Genomic DNA, 21,154 nt, shown 5'->3' with positions numbered 1-21,154 from the left:
GTATATTCACGGCCAACTTAGATCCACTGTGGTATATTGGAGGCACCGAATAAACACGTGTTTTTTAAAGCCCAATCCGGATCAACACCCACTACCAAAAACAAAATCATTTTTATGATCAATGGTGCTTGATTTGTAGATTTTTTCGCAGAAGAGTCCATTACGTCCAATCAAAATCGTAGCCAAAATCGGGAGCCCGGGGATTTAAAGATGGCGCGTATCCTATGGTTGTCCGTTCCGGTTGTTGTTGCAGTTGGATTAGCATTATTCAGACAATATCGCGTTTATAAATGGGGAAAATGCAGGAGCAAGAAGTCTATGAGAGGGAAAATTGTAATTATAACAGGTGGGAATTCCGGAATCGGAAAAGCTACTGCAATTGAGATGGCTAAACGCGATGCTAGAATCATCCTAGCTTGCAGGGACTTTACCAAAGTCACCTCAACCGTGGAAGAAATTCGCAAAATCACTAACAAAGGAGAATTAGTACCCCGTAGACTAGATCTAGCTTCTATGAAATCAATCAAAAATTTTGCGGAAGATTTCATTAAAACCGAAGGGAAATTGCACATTCTGATAAACAACGCTGGAGTTTTCCAATGCCCTTACACCAAAACAGAAGACGGTTTCGAAATGCAAATGGGAGTTAATCATCTGGGGCACTACCTACTTACTTCATTACTTCTGGAGACACTGAAAAAATCTGCTCCCAGTCGAGTAATTGTAATAACGTCTATGCTGAGCAAACGAGGAAAAATTGATTTAAAAAACCTCAACCCTGTTGAGAAAAATTATGATAAAGGGGCAGCTTATTGCAACAGCAAATTGGCCAACTGCCTTTTTGCTTGGGAATTACATAAGAAAATAGAAGGCACAGGAGTTAATATCTACACAGTCTCCCCTGGTCACGTGTGGACTAATCTTGGACGACATTTGAAGATATCATACCTGACGATGGCTTTATTACTACCAGCAGCTTATTTCTTTGTTCGAACACCTAGTCAAGGATGTCAAACTATTCTTAATTGCGCTATTGAGGAGGAATTGGAGAAAGAATCAGGAAAATTTTATCGCGATTGCAAAGAACAACCATGGCCGCACACGGTTCTATTAAATTGTCACAATTCTCCTAAACTATGGGAAACTAGTCAAATTTTGACTAATGCTCCTAACATTTAAAACATGCACTTCAGACTTTATAAAGCTCAAGCTCTTTTAGTCTCAGGATTTTAGCCAAATTCATAAATTCTAATCTTGTCTGTGATTTTCTGAGCATAATATTGTAGATTTAATAGGAATATAATCTCTAATATTTTTGGCACCCCCAAAGGGTTCCAATAGTGGCTGCTACCTCCTAAGGCTTTTGACATTTTTAGAGCTGCTTAGTGGTTTGTTGCAGAGGTAATTCCTAAAATTGTTGTAAAAATGCATTGGAGATTATATTCCCTATATTTCAGGGTTGCGAAACACAAATTTTGAAATTTCTTTCTAATATGGAATACATTGTCTGTTAATCTTATTGGCAACACCGTAGTTTGTAGAAAAGGAACTGCACATGTGAAAATTGTTTCACCCACAAACCTTTAATAATACATTTTTTATCTTAACATCTATTTCTCAAAATATTATACGTTAACAGTACTGTATAGATTTTAACAAACATTTAAGGGATTCATGTGTTTGTAGACCAAAATTTGATCCAAAGATTTTCAATAATTTAACATTTTTTTCATACATTGTAAGGTGTAAATAAATGGGTGAAATCATTAAAAAATCTTCCTAAACAAATTTGTTGAGCAGCTTATATATTTTGTACAAGGCCTATTAATTCCAAAAGAAAAGCAATGAAAATTGATAAAATATTTTCTTTTGGGATTGTCGTTTATAGGCCTATTCCTTATTTTGGAGGGTTTTCCATTATTTCTATTTATTTGTGCTTTTAAGTACATAAGTAATTTTTTTTAATACGCATTGGAATGCTTGGTATCTAAAAAAAATAAAAGTAAAAAACTATAAAAACTTCTATAAAGCTTTGCTGCTATGATATTGTTTTAAAAGATTTTTAATTTTTAAAAGTCCAACTTGGAGTGATTGTTTAGTTAATAATTTTATAATTTTTTTTATATAGTTTCAAGTTTAAAATATTTTTGTGAATATTTGAGCCAAATTTTTTTTTATAAGGGTTAAGTTTATCTAGTTATTTTTGAAAATAAAGTTTCTAAAATAAAGTAATTTTAAACAAAAAATTGACTTTTAAATAAAAATAAATTATGAAGACTAGAGAATGTACAACTATAACTATTTTCTCTCTAAATGATCACAGGATTATTTATATGGAAGAACACTTATGGTACTTATTTGAAAATGGGTTACTTATTCCTTAACTAATTACTTTTACGGAACTAGTGATAGGATCATAGAGAAAGGGTCAACATGGTTTCTTCATATTAAACATTCAAAAATACAGACACAAAATAATTATAAATCACATTCTCTGTAAAAGTATCTGGCTTTTTTTAATGAGATAAACCATATCGCATAAGCATTAAGATTGCAATTGGTACGTGTTTATTCCTAAACTTGCCAGATACTTTCACTATTATTGTTTGAATAATATGTACACGCATTTACGGTAAAATTATGAAAAACTAGCCTAAAATAACTACACATAAATGAATATTCATCAAGTTAATTTTGTGGTCCCTAAAAACAACTTGTCAGAATTTTACCGTAAGTTTATATATAAAATTAAAAGCAAGCATACCTTAAAGAGCTAGCACAACATATCACAACTTCATTTTTTTGCATCATTTGACCCTGTGTTTTGAAATAACCTTTCTCTACGATCACTAACATGGACTGGGTTTCACTATAAAGTTAAAATGAGCACTGCCTAACGCGGTGTAGGCTAAAATGTGTTTAACTATCACAAGTGCACGTGTTTATTTTTAACAATGCACTTTTCCACGAACCTTTTTAGTGCAAGTTTGATACAGCAGTGATTTAAATTTTAAAAATAACCTTCAGAGTCTATTTAAATTTATGGCACCCGTCTTTAAATATCCCCTTTTAAAGTTACGATGAAAACGTTAAAAAATTGGCAATTTTCAAGATTGAAAAATAAAATATAAAAAAGCAGGCCAAAAACGCTATAGTAAGAATGGATTAAGTTAGGTTTTTCCTTGCATGAGGAAGTACCATATTTCAGCGAAAAAGCAGTAACCATAAAAAGTAGGGTACTTATTTACATAAAATATATTAAAAAATTTCTTCTTTAGGAGCTTTTTTCTGTAGACTAGTTAAGTACCCCTTTATTAGTGTTACTAGTTTTTTGCAAAATTTCACCTTTTACACACAAAATTATATAAATAATTTAATCATTCTTTGATAATTTTTAGGATATATTTTAAAATATAAGGACTAGAAATGAGTAGAAACGTTTGATTCTTGTAACGAATTAAGGGTATTTGTTGAGGGTTTCGCATGATTTAAGAGGGTCTCTTTAGATTCTCGATGAACAACTTTGCTATCCATGGCCCATATTTGAGACCCATCAACCCCAACTGAATCTTTCTTGCTTGATCTTTTACAGTCCCTTTTAGGAAAGCACTTTTCTGGAACTGTAATAGCGAGCCTCCAGAGAACGAGTACTAATATAACAGAGTACGTTGTTAGTATTCCTAACAACGTGGCTACATAGCCATAGGAAAGCAAATAAGCAATGGCACACAGAGATTGCCAGATTACTAGCAAAATTAAAGCAATGTGACGCCACGCATAAATTGCAAAACTGCAAGTAGGGGCGCCTCCTTCTTGTAGGAGCCAGTAATGCCGATGAAGACAACTTGCAATAGTGCACAAGAGAGGTAGATAAAATGTCAAAAGCTGTCAAACAAAGAAAAAAACCTTTTATAAATTTTAAACTAGTATAATACTGCTTATTTTCAAGGGTTAAGTCCTATATTTCAGGGACACCGGCTTGTGGTCCATGGGGAAACATTTAAATCTAATGGTCTAACCTACAGGAAACACTGAAATTTTCAGTTTGAAAGCCAGTGTTGTGATAAATGACGAAAAATAAATTGACTTACATGAACAATCCCAACTACAAATGTAAGACCTCCTGGTATGATAGTACCCTTTACAACAATACCCCAAACGAAAAGAGCTCCCATGTACCCATCGATTAACTCTCCAATAAACCATGGACCTAAAGAAAATAAATTAGTTATTAAAAATCAAATTTACAATTAAATACATATATCCATCGGGTTTAAAATTCCCTCACCAGTAGCGATGTAAAGTAACACTAAAATTAAGGGCCAAAACATCCGATCAACAGTAGCTACTAAGTAAAATTTGAAGATTTGCCTTCTTAACCAATTGTTTCTAGCCTTTCTTCGAATCATTTTATCTAAATGATTAGTTACTCATTAGTATACATTAAAAAATACTGAATTAAAATATCATATTCATTACCTTTTTTAAGATGATATAGAATTCGCAAAATAATCAAGGGCAAACCAAGAGCTACTAATAAACACCCAAACACAACTTGAGCCTAAAAACAAAAATTATTAAAATCGGACGTATTTTCGGATAATTTAGGTGTAATAATACCCCATTAATGTGTCCCATCAAAATAAATCTAGCTAATAATGGAAAAGATGGCCGAGTTCCGTCCAAAGCAAACTGGTGTTTGATAATTGTTTCTGATCCATTTTTTGCCTAAAAAATTAGTTACTTAGTTTTGAGCCAAATAATGAGGGTTGGAAAATTATTACCGTAACGGAAACTTCAATTTTATGTAGACCTGATAAGTATAAATTTGGATCCCAAGGTAAAACATAGAGAGGAGCTTTCACTAAACTCATGTCACTCCATAAACCTTCGTTTATGCGGAGCTTAACAGAATGAACAGGTTGTAGATGATAAACCAAAACTCTAATATGAGTAGAATTTTTAATCCGATGTAATGGTTCCACAGCTGGCATTGTGAATAAAGCATTTTTGGGGTTCGTTACGATCACAATTGGCCAAGTTTTATAAACTAAGTCGGCAAAGGAAAATAGACCATGGTCTACAATACCAAGTCGAAACCTGAAATTTTTTACAAATGTTAACAGACCCATACTTTTAAATTACGTAGTTGTAGCATACTTTCTATTATCTTTCCAATCGGCTAGTTCCAACTCTAAACTTCCAGTTGGCTGTAAAGTGTACATTGCCGGAACTAAGCCACCAACTGTATGAAGATGCCCGCAAAGATAAGGTCCACTTCTGCGCATTAGTTCTCTGACACCAGGTTTCGGAGCAACCATTGTAGATGTGGAGTAATGGCCAAACCAAATGGTCATGTTACTTGCTATACTGTTTTTGGATAGTTTATCCAATTTTGCATATTCTTCCTTAATACATTATTGTAATTACAAAGTGTTTGAGGGCAATATTGATTACTAAAGTAATTATACCTCAGATATAACACCTAAGAAATTAAATGGTCTTTTTGGACCTGGTTCCATACAAGCATCAATACCAATAAATGTATAAGTGTCTCCATTTTGAACAAATGTATAGTTATAGGAACGCAAATGATTCTTCCCTTGAACAGAATATTGTCTGACCAAAAAATGTTATTGATTTCTCAATATTTGTATACCGTATTAAAGGAAATCTTTCATTTACCTAAAATAATTTAAATTACTATTTACACCAGGCACATTGAGATTATCTATCAAAATAATGGCAAAAATTTAATTGTGGTGATTCAATTGATTAAATCATAGATGCACATCTACCATGGTTTCCTCTTATATCAAGCCAAACAGTTTTGTTCAAAACTCCAGAATCATGGATAGCTTTTTGATATATTTTCCATTCCTCAAGGTATTGCCGGGATCCAAAGTGATCAGGTGTTTTACCATCTGTTAGATCGCCTGATGTAGCAAAGATTTAATCAGAATTGAATTATTAAGAATAGAATGGAGCTTTGCGATAACACACCAGATGCTACAATAACAGAAGGCTTGAGAACTGGAACTACTGTAGTACAAAAATCTGTCAAGTCAGTAGATCTAGCTGGATCAGCGAAGATACTTATATGAATATCTGATATCTTAAGTGAGAAAAATGATTTATCTAATTGTGGATAGGTATTTAAAGTATATAAATATCAAATGGACCGACCTGAATAAACGTCATTAAATGATTAAATTTGTCACCGGGTATGGGGTCTAAGTCTTGTAAACTGGTTCTCAATGTTTTGTAGTTGCGCTCCCCGGCGTAACCCTTTTCATTTGGCCGAGGCTTATTAATTTCTTTTGTCACATCATTTTGCGTAGTTAAACTCTCAGAGAAAATTTTATTTTCGTCAATTTTTATCGTATTTTGAATCTTCGAGAGCATGATGGAGAAAAACACAAACGCAATAAAAACGCAAATGGTTACTTTTGATAGTGTCATCGTTAAAAACTTAAAAGCTTTATAAGCATTTAACGGTTTCATAACTGATCCGCCATAGATAATCTCAACTAGTAGTTAAAATACTATATCTGATACTAAAGGAGATCCCAATTTCAACGTTGAAAGGGTGAATAAACTTTCACGAAATAGTATTAAATAGTATCAAAATTCCAAATTGGTTAATCGAGCTTCCGCTTTCGAAAAGCTAGAAACGTATAAAGTTGCTCGAAGTTCTGACAAAATTCTAACTAGATTTACGTCACTTTGTATGGTGAAATTTACGAATATTTCTTGTACAATTTAAAAATCAAGTCGGAAGTTGATCCATGTGTAGCATCAATAGGTTTTCATTGATTGATTTGATGATAAACCGCGTATAACAATTAACTGTATTTAAAATTTGATTTTGCTACAAAAGCTATTAGAAATTCAAAATTTAAGGTCTTAGGACACACAAGTACTTAAATCAGCATAAATATGCCAAGTAAAAAGAAGAAATACAATGCAAGATTTCCACCTGTGAGTATTTTTGTTGGAAACGCATGCTACCTACGAAAGTTTATTGTAACCCACTGTATTTACAACCGTAGGCTCGTATAAAGAAGATAATGCAAACAGACGATGAAGTTGGCAAAGTCGCAGCTCCTGTACCTGTTATAATTTGTATCCTTTAACTCAAATGATCGATGATTTGTCAATATGCAATTTATGAAACCCATGTTTTTACCTTCACATGCATCACAGCTAGAGCGCTAGAGCTCTTTGTAGAATCACTAGTGAAAAATTCTAGTGAAATCACTAAAGCTCGCAATGCCAAAACCTTGACAACTTCACATCTGTAAATATTGACTATAAAAGGAGCAATATTATTACAATTTATGAAAAACTTCCATTTTTTATACAGGAAAACTTGCATTTTAGGCGATAGTCAGTACCAGTTTCTTCACGAGCTAGTAGCTAATGTTCCCGATGTTCAAGGTGAGGATGATGGTACTTTACCGCCATTACCCGTTCAAGAAGGTCAACAAACACAAATAGCGATGAGACATCGTAGTACGAGGTAAGATTAGCATATCCAAAGATTAGCCTAATTACTTACACTTGGCTTTTAAAATTGTAGGGGAAGAAAACCTAAAAATAGGAATGGTGAAAATCACGCAGGGCCAAGTCACTCTACAGCAGAAGAGTCCGAATCCATAGATGACGATGAAGAAGAGGATGAGGACCAAGAAGATTCCGATTGTGCCAGTAGTGAAAATACTTGTGATAATTTAACAAGTATAGATAGGCCTCTCGTTATAAATCATCAGTCTGATACGTATGAAAATTTAAAAAAATTTTAATCCCAGAAAACGTGTAAAAAACTTGTTTTTTCATAGGCCATTTGAAAAAGTGCACAACACACTAAGCAATAACAATGCAGAGGATGATGACTACGATTCTTGAGACAGAACTATATTAGAAACTTTTTACAGATAGCTCAAAAGCCCATCCAACTTGTACAGAATTTTTAAAAAAAACCAACCTCAACAGTTCTTGTACATAAAATTTAAACACCTCCCTCCTCTCCGGAAACTCTTTAACCGCAGACTTTTGTCATTACAAAGTAGACAACTGCCATGCTTTTAAATAATCAAACTCGTAGGTAGGGTCTACAAAGCATCATTCTTACAAAAAAAAATTCTATTTTTTTCCAATGTAACCCCTGAAAGTCAGCTTCGCACGCATGCTTTTAGTTTTACACCAGAAGCTCACATTCAGGGGCTATTTGCAAGAAATAGCCAAATCACCTCTCATGGGCCTTAAAAACGAAACGAAACAAAACATTCCATACGATCGCGTTTGAAAGCCTCATCATTTTTTCCCCAGAAAACCTTCTAAAGGCATTGTACGTCGTTCTTTTAAAAAATACTGTAATATAAGACAAATTTTGTGTTGTCACTTGCGTTGTAATAAAAAAAAACTCTTATACAATTAAATTTGATTATAAATTTAATTTTTTTCTGAGATATTTACAACATTGTTAATCAATATTATTTTATCTTTCTCTTTCCACGGAAACTTTTCCCACCCTTACCAAATTTACCACGCTGACTGTGTTTGCCTTTTTTCTTCCAATCAACATCGCGAACCCATTTATCCCTTGAAAGTTCCCAGTTTAATTGTTTGACATCTAGAGAAAGAAAAAAAAGAGATAAAATAGTTACTTAGAAATTTGATTCTGTCAGCGACAACTCTCATGTAACAATTAACTTACCAGCTTGATCTTTATTAGATAATGCCTGAGAACCAATTGTGTCCAACTTTGAACCAGAGTTTTCTTCAAGTAAATCGGCAAATTCCTCAGCTGCGGCAAACATGTTGCTAGTATCCAATCTAAAGAGGAAGTTTCAGGTTAGTGTAAAGATAAAGATAAATAGGTGATCATAATACTTCGTATGGATTTTGCGTTTCTTTCCAGCTCTTTCTCTCTTCAATGGTTTTCCAGGGATCTTTTTAGAATCAGGTAACTCAAAATCATCGGCACTTCCATCATCCTCTTCACAATTTTCTTCTTCAGACAAGCCATCTTCAAACTTCCCACCAACAAAATCGTCTTCATCTATGCCTATATCCTCCAAATCTTCATCATATTCCTTGAAAGCTTCCTTAAAGTCTTCATCTTCAGCAAAGTCATCTGCGCTAAGTTCGTCATCATCATCCTCGTCTTCATCGTTTGTCTTTTTTCCAGATTTTTGCATATTAGAAGCAAAATCAATATTATCCCAAGAGCCTGGTTCTAATTTATCTAAGAGTTTCTCAAAATCTTCACTAGCAACACTTTCAACATCATCATCTTTATCTTCCTTCCTTTTGCGTTTTCTTTCAGATTGTTTGAGTAAATACTGATACATAAATTTCTCTTCAACAGGTATGTTCTCCTCCTTTTGTTGTAAATAGATGTCGCTTGAAAGAGGCAAAGATCTTGCTCCAGGAGCTGTATAAAATTTACGTCGTCCAAAAACACGCTGATGAAAATCTTCCTTCATTTTCTCATTAGCTTTCTTTGGATTACGGAACACAAAACGGTCGAGAAAATGAATCAGAGTGAAATCTTGTAAAGGGTCCCCGCTGTACCGAATTGATTCCTTCTCAATCAAATTCTTGGCAAACATGGCAACTGATGGATGATAATGATCGAGTAAATGAGTTAGTTCCCAACAAGCTTCATTCTCTGCTCCGCAATACAACGGATTCCAGTATTCAGGATCATATCCCTTCACTTTCTTCAATTTAATTTTTTGGGTCTGTATGTGAACCCACGATGGTTTAGCTTTTTTAGAAACAATTGTGTTGTTCAATTTTTTTTCCATATTATCGTCATCAAGTGGAACATCTTCGTAATGCTCTTCATCATCATCATCATCATCTTCAATTTTATTCACCCTTTCAGTGTGTTCTTGGTTAAATGATAACAAATTTGGTCGCAATTTTAGAGTTTCAGAGATAAGGAATAAAATTCCACACACTAATGATGGAGGCAAATAGTGGCACACTTGCAAAAGTCTTTTATAAAATGCTTTCACCCTTCTTTCAACTGGATCTTTCTTAATAGAACGGAAAAGCAAATTCAGAAACATTGTTTGTCGAGATGAGAAGGCCAAATCAGGATCAAGAGAGGTTTTATACAAGGAAGAGTAAAATCTGTCAGATGGACCATCCGTGGTATCTAATGCCTAAATAAAAATTGAAAAACCAGATGGTTATCGAAAACTTCACATCTCTGAACGAGTCACTTTGATAAATTTACCTGGAAAATTAGCATAAGACACTGAATGCTAGTGTTGTAATTAACCATATGAATAACTTTGAACAACGTATCAAGCTGTTCCATCATTTTGATATTATCTTGTTTAGCAAAAGGAAATGCCCGACTGGTTCCAGTTAAAAGGGCACTCATCATTTTGGAATCCACTTCACCCTTTTTAATGCACACTTTGAAAAAAGCGAAGAACACTTTGATCAAGTGCGCTGCTAATTTAACATCATCGGGACTCAAAATCAACTGATTTAAGAAACAAAGGGCGTAGTACTGAGCTCTAGCCCCAATATTTGGTCTAAAAAGCAAGCGTTCCACTTCTTCGACTACTATCATTTTCATATTAGGATGGCAATCAACAACCTTATTCAGCAAGTGAACCACTTTTCCACAAACACGATTAACAGGATCTCCTATTTTATTCACTAATTTTTGAAGCAGAAACTGAATGAAATTTTTTTTTTTACCAATTAGTGATAGATTAAAAATATTACGGTAGAGATTTCCAATTTACTTGTTCTTGTTCTGGATTGTACATTAACAATTCAGCTAGGACTGAAATGGCCTTTTCCTTGGTTTTTTCTACCTGATCAAAGGTGACAGATTCTAAGGCTTGCAAGAACTGTCGGTATAGATGTTTTAAGCGTTCTTCAAAACACCACAATAATAACTGGCGACTCCTGGTAACTTTATTCCCGCCACTTATTTCATCAAGTTTTGACAGTGCTCTCTATAAATTGGAACCCAATTATTCACGAATTCCACCTAAGAACCAAAAAAACTTTTATACCTTGTCAAATGCCTTTAATTTACGATCTTCAACCAAAAGATTGGAGAGGAATAGATCTCTCAGAGTGTCTGAAACATGAAATATCAGAGACTGAAGTTCAATACTCATTATTTGTTATACATTACCAATAGCTAAAATGCATTCTCTTTTTCCTTTGGTATTGACTAATCCACACAGCATCTCTACACTAGCTAGCGTATGGACAGGTGAGTCTTGTACCAGCATGGTATGAGCAGCCATTTTATCAGCCAATGTTCCAGATTTTAAAACTGTTTGAATCCATTGAAAATCAGACTTTTCTTTTCTTTCTGTTAGAACTGAAACAAAAATTCTTTATAGCGTTGTCAAGTAAAACGTTTTTGGGAAATCTATCTTACACAATTTATAGTTGGTAATATCGTCATCAAGTAACTTTACAGCTTGTTTGCGTAAATTTTCAACCTCCCCCAATGATATTTTTTCAAATGATGATGGATCCATATGAACCTGATAAATATATTTTATAGCATAAATTTCATTATATTTTATAATTTCGGTAAACGCCAAAGTTTTCATACTGATTTTTCATGCCAAATGGTGCCTGGTTTGACAAGCAAAGCTTTGGATTTCGCAACATTTGCTTCACCATCCTCATTTTGATTATGTCTCCATTTAGGTCTTCTACTAATTTTCCTACCAAAACCTTTCTCTAAGTTTTCGTTCGATTTAAATTTGTTTTCACCTTTCATATTGAGATTATTTAGTTTTCATCATTCATACCAACAGCTGAAAGCCCACACGTGCACGATGGTGATACCCGATTTGAAGCAGACGACCCTACCGAAACGAGTCTGCTACAGTTTAACAAATTAAAAAGTCATAAGCAGCCTTGGAAATAAGCTTTTTTTTTACTGGTCCTTATGACCAGTGACCCCTTAGATGATTAATTATTAAACTGGTCTCATGTAAAATGTCCAATGTCATTTTATAAGCCTAAAGAACCTATACTATATGGTTAGAAGTTAGATTATGTTGGTAACATTAATTTTACACGTATTCAAATAGTTAACTTTATTTTATTAGTATCACAATATAGTGATATAGTACTATCTCACCTAAGACTACTGCCATAGCCTAGAAGGCCCTCGTAATTTACCGGATTCTCTCTCTCTACTCTAGGCCCCGTAGCTCCAGAGTCCCCGGTCCGTTACCGGGTAGCCTACCGTTCTCGGGGGAAATTGAACTAGAGGATTGAGGGTTTGAGGGCAGAGGGAGTTCGTCAGTTTCGACTCGTTCGTGGGATGCGAGCGAGGGACTCTGCATAAAGTCTTGACGTGCGGCCGTGGAGGTAGTCCGTGGAGTCGCGGTACATAGAAATCTGGTTTATAGGGAAATCAAAAATAATAGAAACCTTGAATTAATAAACTGGTCATCTCGTATTATTTTATATTATTTCGAATTATTAAACTGGTCACCTTCTTTTTTTTGTTATTATTTCGAATTATTAAACTGGTCACCTTATATTTTTTGTTATTATTTCGAATTAATAAACTGGACACCGTGACCAGTGACCCCCCAAATTTTGAATAAATAAACTGGTCTGAGCAATTAATAAGCTGGTCTTTGACCACTTGACCACCGTTATTTCCAAGACTGGTCATAACTTCATAAGAACGTTTTTTCTTAAATTATCTTATCAAATTCAAGTTATAGGCAAACGATGCCAAATTTATATTAAAATGTAAGTATCATTCTTTGTAAAGTCATATTTAAGAATAACGACGAGGAAAAGCTAATAGCGTCTGCTTAGCGATATTTTTGGGAAAGGCTCATTTCCCCAACTTGCCATATCCCCAACCACAAATACTCCATTTTCCCAACTGTTCATATCTCCAACGGTTCATTTCGCCAACTAGTTTTTTTTTACGGAGTTGGTGAAATGAACAGTTGGGGAAATGAATAGGTCATTTTACCAACCGTTCGTTTCTCCAAATACTAGATAGGGTTGGCGAAATGAACAGTTGGGGAATGTCCTAAACTATGCAAGTAGCTAGGAAACTTGCCGTGACCACTGAGAACTTGCGTTGAGAAGTGATTATGGTTGATCGCATTGTCACCCACCCTAGGAATAAAATTCCTCGTAACATTGCCTTTATTGCTGTCGCTTCAACTACTCTGCCAATGCCTCTTTGTAATGCCCCTCAAAATATTTATAATGCTACAATTATCGGGTTTTATAGAATGGACCACCTGATTTATTAATGCACTATTAGCCAGAGCATCCGCTCTCTCGTTACCTAGAATACCACTGTGTGCTTTAACCCAGTTAAGGGTGATTCTAGCGCCATGATTATTAATCAACTCCCTAATGTTAGCACACATTCCATTAAGGTTGGAAGGATTTCCAATGGCTCGTAGAGAAGATAAACTATCACTAAAGATAGATACCTCTTCATCGTGGGGTTGCTCCCCAGCGAACCACTTAATGCTCTACAATATGGAGTAAAGCTCAATATAATAAATACTAGGATTATAACTCATGTCTAGACGAAATGTCTTTGACACGAGTTCCAATCCGTTTAAGAAGACCACAAATGCCGCAGAAGCGGCATTCTCCGATAGCGAAACATCGGAGAAGATCCCTAAACCTGCATTAGTGGGAAGAGCGTCTCCACTTGAAATCTCTACACGAGAGGCTGGGTGCCTTGCCCAAGGGTCGCCCGGATAAAGAAAATTTCTACCTGTTACATTGTAATCACAGTGTTTAGCGCACATCTGTTGGTAAAACGACCTAAAGATGGTTGCTTCCTCACTTACAACGCTTTCTATCGGGGTTAAGTTGGTAATTACCAATAACGCATCGGTAGATAACGTACGATAAGCACAGCAGACTCGAAGAGCCGATACCCGTTGGTTTGACCTGAGCTTTCGAACCATTAAAGAGTTCTGAATCTCGCGCCAGCACCGTATAGGTGACAATACGCTCAATGCAACCTTTATATACCACTCTCAATGCCCTATAATCCAGACCCGACTCGATCTTTGCAAAGCAAGCAATGGATTGGACGAGACGAGTAACCTTATTCTTAACCTCCTCTAGTGAGGCAAGAAACACAACGTTTGATCCAAGGCAACGCCCAAAACCTTAACGGTTTTGACATTAAGGATTCTCTCATTACTAAGAGAAAAAATAGGAAGCCGATTCATCACCTTTGTTTTTGCAAAGGTGATTACAACGGACTTCCTAGTGCAGAATTTCAATTTATAAATTGAACTCCACTTATTGAGAGTATCCAGAACTTTGTTACCGAGGACCTCAAGGCCACGCCTCGAAGAACTCCAGACCATCGCCTGTAGGTCATCTGCAAAGGCCTGAATAGCACTCGCAGCCGGGTAAACCCGACTAAGATCGAGCGCCATCCATGACTAAATTGAAAAGTAAAGGTCCGCTACAAGAACCCTGCGGACACCCCTTGGTAAGTGACTTGCTAAGAACACTACCGCCTACATCAATCGAAGCAATTCTGTTGCTAAGAAAACTTTTGTATAAGTAATACAAGTTTCTTGGACAAGCAACTTGCTGGAGTCTTGAAAGGACCCCCGGAACCCAGACATTGTCATAGGCCCCCTCTATGTCAAGGGAGATTAGACTAGTGTGTATATCACTCTCTTTGTTATGCTTGACACCTTCGACGAAGTTATAAAGAGCATGCGTCGTAGAGCGGCCATGCTGGAGCCCATATTGGGCTGAATTCATGAGACCTCTCTTATGAAGAGAGTAGTACAGTCTTCTTGACAAGAGTTTGTCAAGAACCTTACCCACTACTGACAATAGAGAGATCGGACGGTATGATCGAGCATTCCACCTAACTCTCCCTTCCTTATAAATCAATGCAATCCTTGCAACTTTCCTAAGTTTTGGAAAGTGACCAAGACTCAAACATGCATTGTAGAGTCGCACGAAAACCAAAGGACAGACCAAGAACATAATCTTAAAAAATTCGATAGTAATGCGATCGAAACCCAGAGCTTTGCCCCTTTTGAAGGAATCAATGACATTTAGTACTTCATCTTCTTTAAACTCTACATCGTCCGACTTGACGTAAGGAGCTTCGACTGACTCTCTGATTTCCTTGGGTACTTCAAGGTCATCTTCCTGCGGGTCGTCTAAAAAAGAGAATTAAGAATAGTTTCATATGTTTCGGTAAGTCCCTCTCTCAGCGTGCCATCCTCTCGTTCCACACAGGAGACACCCGTGGCGGAAGTAATCCGACCACCCGTTGGGGGATTGGTGGTCGTCCTCACACGGCCATCCTCAAATTCTGCCTCCCAGACACTTGGGATTACAGGAGTGAGCATAGAAATCGGATAACAAACGTGCTGAAGAAAATCGTATAATTTTTAATTTGGGTACTGGGTTTCCCTCCGGTTTGAATGATAAGTTGATTTTTAGGTAGTTCGTTTTTCCTGTGGTGTTTCGCGTGCAGTCATCCCGGTGGCGTGTTTTTCCGCTAGCGTTCGACATTTTTACGTTTTCGTCTCTTTCGATCGGCAGTGGTTTTTGGTAGCTGGTTTGGAGTTTTGTTTGCAAGCATTTGATGTTTTTTGCCTCCCCCTTTTTGGTATTTGCCTTCCCCCTTCAGTTTTCCCTCGTTCCCTTTTTTCATCAAACTTATTGTGAACATCCTCCTTTTTGACAGTCTTTTTTTGTGTGTCGCGTGGTCGTTTTCGCGTTTTTCTTGTCTCGTTTTTTATTTTTAATATTCCGTTAGTCTTAACTTGTAACTTCACCTTGAAGGCCTATCGGCCGAAGTACCGCGTATTGATTCAAATAAATAAATAAATAAATAAATATATTTTAATTTCCCCAAACGTTGTTGGTCTTTTTTACCTATTCGACGTTGTTCAATGTTATATTTAGACTGACGGTGGTTTTTGTTTTCTTGCATTTGCTATAATTTATCCCATTTAGTAAGCCGAAGCATCGTAATAGTAACTCTAACCACCGCTCTGCCAGCTAAATCTATTGCCTGGTGTCACCTAAATCAATCTAAAAAACGACACGCTTCCCAGTCAGTTATCTCTGGACATGTTGCCTCTTATCGTAAGGCTCGCAACGGCCACACTAACCACTCGCGTAATTTGAGGATCGGAAAATCTGAGGCATCTCTTTCCAGTCTCACGTCTGGCTAGCCCGTGTTTTCAAAACGCCGGCAGCACCGTCGATATTAAGAGAGTCTCTAAACGTGGGACGTCTTGTTTCTATTCCCTCAAGGACAAATTTGGCGGTGTTTCCTCCATGTTTTATCCTTGACGGAATCTAAAGATGAATTCTCTATCGCGCATGGCCCACCGACGGCGCTGCCATTTTTCGTCCCTCACCTCATATCCTTCTAACATATAGGATCTTTGGCTATACAACCTCAGCCCTTTGTCCCGTCTCCATCTTGTACTTCCCCTCTCTCTACTTTTGACAATTTTACCTGTACGCCAAATTATTTTACTACTCAATAAAATTGAAAAATTGAAATTAAAAATTGAAAATTGAAAAATTGAAATTGAAAATTGAAAATTGAAATTGATATTAGTCGTCTTCTCAGGAAGCTAAAAATTGACAAGTCTCCGGGTTCCGACGGTATTCACTCACTCTTATTACGCAATTGCGCCCCTTCCCTTGTTTTTCCCCTTTACCTTCTTATTTCGTTCTCCTTCTCGAATTGTTCGTTGCCTCCTTCTTGGAAAGAGGCAAATGTCACTCCAATTCACAAAAAGGGTCCCCGCGATCTTCATCTAACTTTCGCCCCATTTGCGTTTAAAACCATGTTCTTAAATTGTCTGAAACCTTGGCTTTTGAACAGCTGCTTAGCTTCCTCTCTTCCCCAAAATGTTTCAATAATGCCCAACATGGCTTTCTACCTAAACGATCCTGTCTCTTTAACCTCCTGTCTGCTTCTAACCGTTGGTCAAGTTGGCTTGATCAGGGCTTCGCCGTTGACGTAATTCTTCTGGATTTTAGAAAGGCGTTCGACTCCCTCCCCCACGCCGCTATTCTTTCCGCCCTTCAAGACGCCGGTGTTTGTGGTGATGCGCTTGCTTGGCTCGCGGATGACCTTTCTTCTCGTAAACAGCGTGTTGTGACTCACGGTGAAGTCTCTGATCGGGCTGATGTCCATTGTGGTGTCCCCCAGCCCCAGGGTTCTGTCCTTGGTCCCCTTCTGTTTAACGTCTTAATTAACTCCCTCCCTGATGTTGTTCGTGATGCGCTCATTGAGCTCTTTGCGGATGACACTAAATTATTTCATTGTATCAAATCCTCTCCTGACTCTCTGCGTCTTCAATCTAACCTTAACCATAGACTAAGAAAGGTTTCTTAGTCTATGCCTTAACGCTGTTGTTCTCTGGGCTGACTCGAAGGGGTTATCTTTTAACACCGACAAATGCCCCGTCTTACACTTAGGAAGGAATAACCCCAATCACATATATTTTATTAGGGATGCCCCAATTAACACCACTCTCTCTGAGCGCGATTTAGGCATTATTGTGGATCCTTCTCTAAAATTCTCGATTCACGCTAACAAAATTTCTAAGAAAATTCGCTCTATTACTGGTGTTGTCCGTCGCAATATTTTCTTCCGCTCTCCTAGGCTAATTCGTACCCTATATAATTCCCTTATTCTCCCCCCACTTGGATTTCTGTTCCCCAATCTGGTGCCCTCGTCTCCAATCGGATATCCTTGCTCTCCAAAAAGCTCAAAATGCCTTCGCTAAGCTTCCCCACAAAATTTCGTCTCTCCCTGCCGCCTCTCGCTCGCAGTACCTTCGCATCGATCCTGTACATCTTCGACACCGTGTTAATGATCTCTGTTTGCTTCACGATTTTTTTTATAATAACTTAAATCTAAATTTGGACGATTTCTTCTCTCTTAGTTCCTCCCAAACTCGGGGCCATTCACTCAAACTCTCCAAGCCCCGAGTTCGTACCGCTCAGCGTCTTAATCATTTTTCCTGTAGTGTGATTAATGATTGGAATTCCCTTCCCCAAGAGATTGTTTCTATCCCCAATCGCCACACGTTTCGCCGCCATGTCTCTGCCTTTTTTAGTTTTACACGAGCCTAGTATAGGCTAGAGTAAAACTCCCGTAGCCGCTACAGTCCCCGCCGCCGCCGCCGCCGTTCGCAAGCACGCCGTTTTCTAACGCCACGGTAGGATTCTCACCGTCCGCAATAACGTCGTTCTCTTACGCCACGGTAGAATCCTCCTACGCTCGCGTTTTAAACCAGAGAGGGAAAGGCCGTAGAAAGCTAGCCATATTCGCCTATAGTTAAACCAGATCTTCGTCTCTAAAATTCACGCGCGTTCGACAACCAACAACCTAGCAAGTCGTTCAATCGGGTTTCGGCGATCATCTGGCGTTTCCGTCTCTGGCGTTTTGGCGTTTTCGTTCGCACACGGTTTCCGCAACAGCGCTTGCCTCTCGCTTCCATTCGGGGGGGGGGGGGGGTAAGATATGGCGTCTCTCCCACCGAGCGCTCCTTTCTATTGTTGGCCAAGCTTGGTAAAAGTTGGCGACTCTTCGGTGCCCAGCCATTCTGTGGAATTTGGGAACTATCACCTTCCCAGAGCCCCAAGGTGTAAAGGGAGGGGAGGGGGCGCCATGGGTTTTCGTAAGTGCATCTCTAAACGTGATGAAATCGCTTCTGATTGTTTTTTAACCCTTTAGCCCAACCACTATGGGTAATTTTTGAAATTGTCACCCCTATATTTCCCACAACCATATTTCGACCGGTTCCCATATTTCCCGCAAAAATATTTCGAGCGGTTTTTCTCGACCGTTTATTTTATCTGTCCATGTTTCCGTTACCGGTTATACTACTATTCGTTGTGTTCGTAAAGCTTGGCTCGTGTGAAACTATTATTTGGGACTGCCGGGCCCACTTGTTTAGTCTTACACGAGCCGTATAGGCTCTTAGTAAGACTCCTGGTCTCGCTCCGTTGTCCGGCGTCCGCCGCCGCCGCCGTAGGCATGACACGGCACGGTAGAAATCATACTAAACTTAGAAGAATCCTCGCACGCGATTGCGAATAACAGCCACGCGAGGAAATCAGCCTCTAGAAGTAACAATCAAAAGCTAGAAGAATCTTCCTACAACTCTTAGAGAAAGAGACACGGGAGAGTCACGTGACACACAAGAGAGGACGCAGGAATCGTCACTACGTCTAGACTGGCGCTGGGGTAGAGCTGTACCGCGAAATGGCTGGGGAGAGGACGCGGGAATCGTCACTACGTTTAGACTGGCGCTGGGGAATAATAGTTTAATAAATATATGTACACTCAAATAAATCGTCGTGCTTATTTATTTTTGGCTTAGTTTAACTCACAAACTCTATACAGTAAGCTCGTGTAAGACTATTATTTGGGTCACGTATGCTGAGCTCCGGCCCTGTGTAAGAGCCGTCATGTTATAAAAGGGTGTGTAACTACGGCAACTAATAAACGTGTAAACCTGTAAACAAACCGGTTTGAACAACCAAGGCTTGGGAGCTAATAGGAACTACAATATAGTGTCAAGTTGTTGTTAATGTAATTAATTTGCAAATTAATAAAGTTCTCGGAGACTCACGTTCTAAAATAAATTTGCATTGCCAAATAAAAGAAGCAGGTTTATTGGAAAAAATAGTTGAAATTCAGGTTGAGCTTTTCTGGCGCATCTATAAGGTTGGAGTCTGCAGATTCTTTTGAGCCTAGGCCTAACTCTTCTAAGCTTGGTATGTTTTTTAATAACGCTGGTGGAATATCCCACTTCGACTTATTGGTAATTTTTCCCAACCTTTTATTTTTCTAAATAACTCACTATTTAACTTCATCCGCACAAACCGAGCGAGTTTATAAATTTCAATAAAGCTACATTGGACTGACTAAAATTCCGACACCGAAAATTCCTTCTCAATTTAAAGGTTTTCCATTGGCTTAAATACATATGTTGGTAGCCAGTAGTGTGACTCCCAAAATTACTAGGATGAATAAAAAGGTTAAAATCTAACGTATTCCACCTATTTACTGGTTCGTGGTGAAACAAACCGTTTAGGAAGATATTTGAATGGAATAAATGTACAGTGGCATACTTATGAGTAATTATGTTACATATGATATAAGTATTATCGAAGTTTTTAAATACGAATTTTACTTTCCTGAGTCCGGCGGCGACTAAAGTAGTAATAACCGTAGATAAATGTTGGTCGAAGTTTTAGCCGATCGTGCAGGGGCGTACGAACCAGGGGGGGGGGGGGGCAGGAGGGCAATGCCCCTCCCTAGAATTTTGCTGGGAGGGGCAGCTAGTGTTATTGCCCCCTCCAACTTTTTGGTCGGTGGAAATCTTCAAAAGGCTGAAATTCTCATTTTAAAAGCATATAAAGCTTATAGAACCTCAACTCTGTTTAGATTTCAGTCTTTTCCCGTCAATTTTCGCAGTAGTAAAAAGTAAACATGCATTCGTAGAAGCTACACCATTGAGTTGGGAATATTAATCTAGAGGTCCAATCAAAACGTCGGATTTCAGTATTTCGCGAAACAAGTTATTAAAAAATAAGAATACTGTGTCTGCTCCCAAATGACGAGAAAACTTTATCATTCTACCCGTGGCGCCGCGCCGTCTATCTCTCAATGGTTCGTTCAAATAAGACAAGTTTTCCGGCTAAAAGATTTTTTTTTCAAAAATAATGGATGGCGCCACGGGTCATATGATAACGTTTTCTCGTCAGTTTAGAGGAGACGGCACATTCGTAATTTTCAAAAACTTGTTTCGCGGGGAGCAGATTTGATTGGATCTCTAGATCAAAACCATTCTCCAGACCCCTTTTCGTTTCACTTGGCCCCCTCCAACTTCTAGAACTTTCCTACGCCCCTGCGATCGTGTTCAGTTTTTGGATTAACGGAAACGGATTATACCAAAAGTGTGTCAGAACGGTATAGTAGTTAATGAGAGTTTGTCGCAAAGTAAAAAAGGGAAACGATGGGGGGTTGGAAAGGGTATGACTCTTTACCTACGTAGGTAGAAGTTACTATAGCATCCACTCTTAATCCCACTGTTGTGTGCTAAGTGGGGATTGGTCGTCCCATTGCTGC

General features: G+C 37.8%; 3 protein-coding genes and 1 pseudogene across 4 annotated transcripts; 2 read left to right on the top strand and 2 right to left on the bottom strand.

Annotated features, from left to right (window-relative positions):
• The first annotated feature begins 57 nt into the window (after positions 1–57).
• LOC149951848 (retinol dehydrogenase 12 pseudogene) lies at positions 58–1,783 on the top strand (annotated as a pseudogene). The gene is made up of 2 exons (XR_016479873.1): positions 58–1,401; positions 1,458–1,783. The product of XR_016479873.1 is annotated as a retinol dehydrogenase 12 pseudogene (transcript).
• Positions 1,687–6,508, bottom strand: LOC149951847 (transmembrane protein 62-like). Its single transcript, XM_090168290.1, has 12 exons — positions 6,187–6,508; positions 6,004–6,115; positions 5,799–5,936; positions 5,686–5,731; positions 5,472–5,619; positions 5,161–5,408; positions 4,785–5,100; positions 4,621–4,728; positions 4,480–4,561; positions 4,289–4,414; positions 4,092–4,210; positions 1,687–3,885 (listed from the first exon to the last, which is right to left on the bottom strand). Exons 1-12 carry the CDS (start codon positions 6,502–6,504, stop codon positions 3,421–3,423), a joined length of 2,226 nt encoding a protein of 741 aa, XP_090024416.1. The 5' UTR covers positions 6,505–6,508; the 3' UTR covers positions 1,687–3,420.
• Positions 6,509–6,727: 219 nt separating this feature from the next.
• On the top strand, positions 6,728–8,432 carry NC2alpha (negative cofactor 2 alpha). The gene is made up of 6 exons (XM_090168289.1): positions 6,728–6,981; positions 7,053–7,125; positions 7,207–7,300; positions 7,367–7,522; positions 7,583–7,780; positions 7,842–8,432. The coding sequence occupies exons 1-6, from the start codon at positions 6,940–6,942 to the stop codon at positions 7,906–7,908; spliced, it is 630 nt and encodes a 209-aa protein (XP_090024415.1). The 5' UTR covers positions 6,728–6,939; the 3' UTR covers positions 7,909–8,432.
• A 10-nt stretch (positions 8,433–8,442) lies between these two features.
• Noc1 (Nucleolar complex protein 1) lies at positions 8,443–11,837 on the bottom strand. Its single transcript, XM_090168288.1, has 9 exons — positions 11,609–11,837; positions 11,429–11,537; positions 11,177–11,368; positions 11,052–11,119; positions 10,776–10,991; positions 10,253–10,705; positions 8,896–10,178; positions 8,720–8,838; positions 8,443–8,635 (listed from the first exon to the last, which is right to left on the bottom strand). Exons 1-9 carry the CDS (start codon positions 11,777–11,779, stop codon positions 8,496–8,498), a joined length of 2,751 nt encoding a protein of 916 aa, XP_090024414.1. The 5' UTR covers positions 11,780–11,837; the 3' UTR covers positions 8,443–8,495.
• Between the last annotated feature and the right edge of the window lie 9,317 nt (positions 11,838–21,154).

The sequence above is a fragment of the Leiobunum rupestre genome, chromosome 3 (genome assembly GCF_980474605.1).
Source record: "Leiobunum rupestre chromosome 3, qqLeiRupe1.1.hap1, whole genome shotgun sequence".
NCBI lineage: Eukaryota > Metazoa > Arthropoda > Arachnida > Opiliones > Sclerosomatidae > Leiobunum > Leiobunum rupestre.
This window is presented reverse-complemented; position numbering and strand designations above follow the sequence as displayed.

Excerpts from the sequence above, each read along its gene's own strand:
- LOC149951847 (XM_090168290.1), bottom strand. The coding sequence starts at position 6,504 with ATGAAACCGTTAAATGCTTATAAAGCTTTTAAGTTTTTAACGATGACA. Across the intron at positions 5,101-5,160 it reads GATTGGAAAGATAATAGAAA|GTTTCGACTTGGTATTGTAG; the intron begins GTATGCTACAAC and ends AAAAAATTTCAG. Across the intron at positions 3,886-4,091 it reads TTGTAGTTGGGATTGTTCAT|CTTTTGACATTTTATCTACC; the intron begins GTAAGTCAATTT and ends TTTGTTTGACAG.
- NC2alpha (XM_090168289.1), top strand. The coding sequence starts at position 6,940 with ATGCCAAGTAAAAAGAAGAAATACAATGCAAGATTTCCACCT. Across the intron at positions 7,126-7,206 it reads TCCTGTACCTGTTATAATTT|CTAGAGCGCTAGAGCTCTTT; the intron begins GTATCCTTTAAC and ends CATGCATCACAG. Across the intron at positions 7,781-7,841 it reads ATAAATCATCAGTCTGATAC|GCCATTTGAAAAAGTGCACA; the intron begins GTATGAAAATTT and ends GTTTTTTCATAG.
- Noc1 (XM_090168288.1), bottom strand. The coding sequence starts at position 11,779 with ATGAAAGGTGAAAACAAATTTAAATCGAACGAAAACTTAGAGAAAGGT. Across the intron at positions 11,538-11,608 it reads CCATTTGGCATGAAAAATCA|GTTCATATGGATCCATCATC; the intron begins GTATGAAAACTT and ends TATATTTATCAG. Across the intron at positions 8,636-8,719 it reads ATCTAATAAAGATCAAGCTG|ATGTCAAACAATTAAACTGG; the intron begins GTAAGTTAATTG and ends TTCTTTCTCTAG.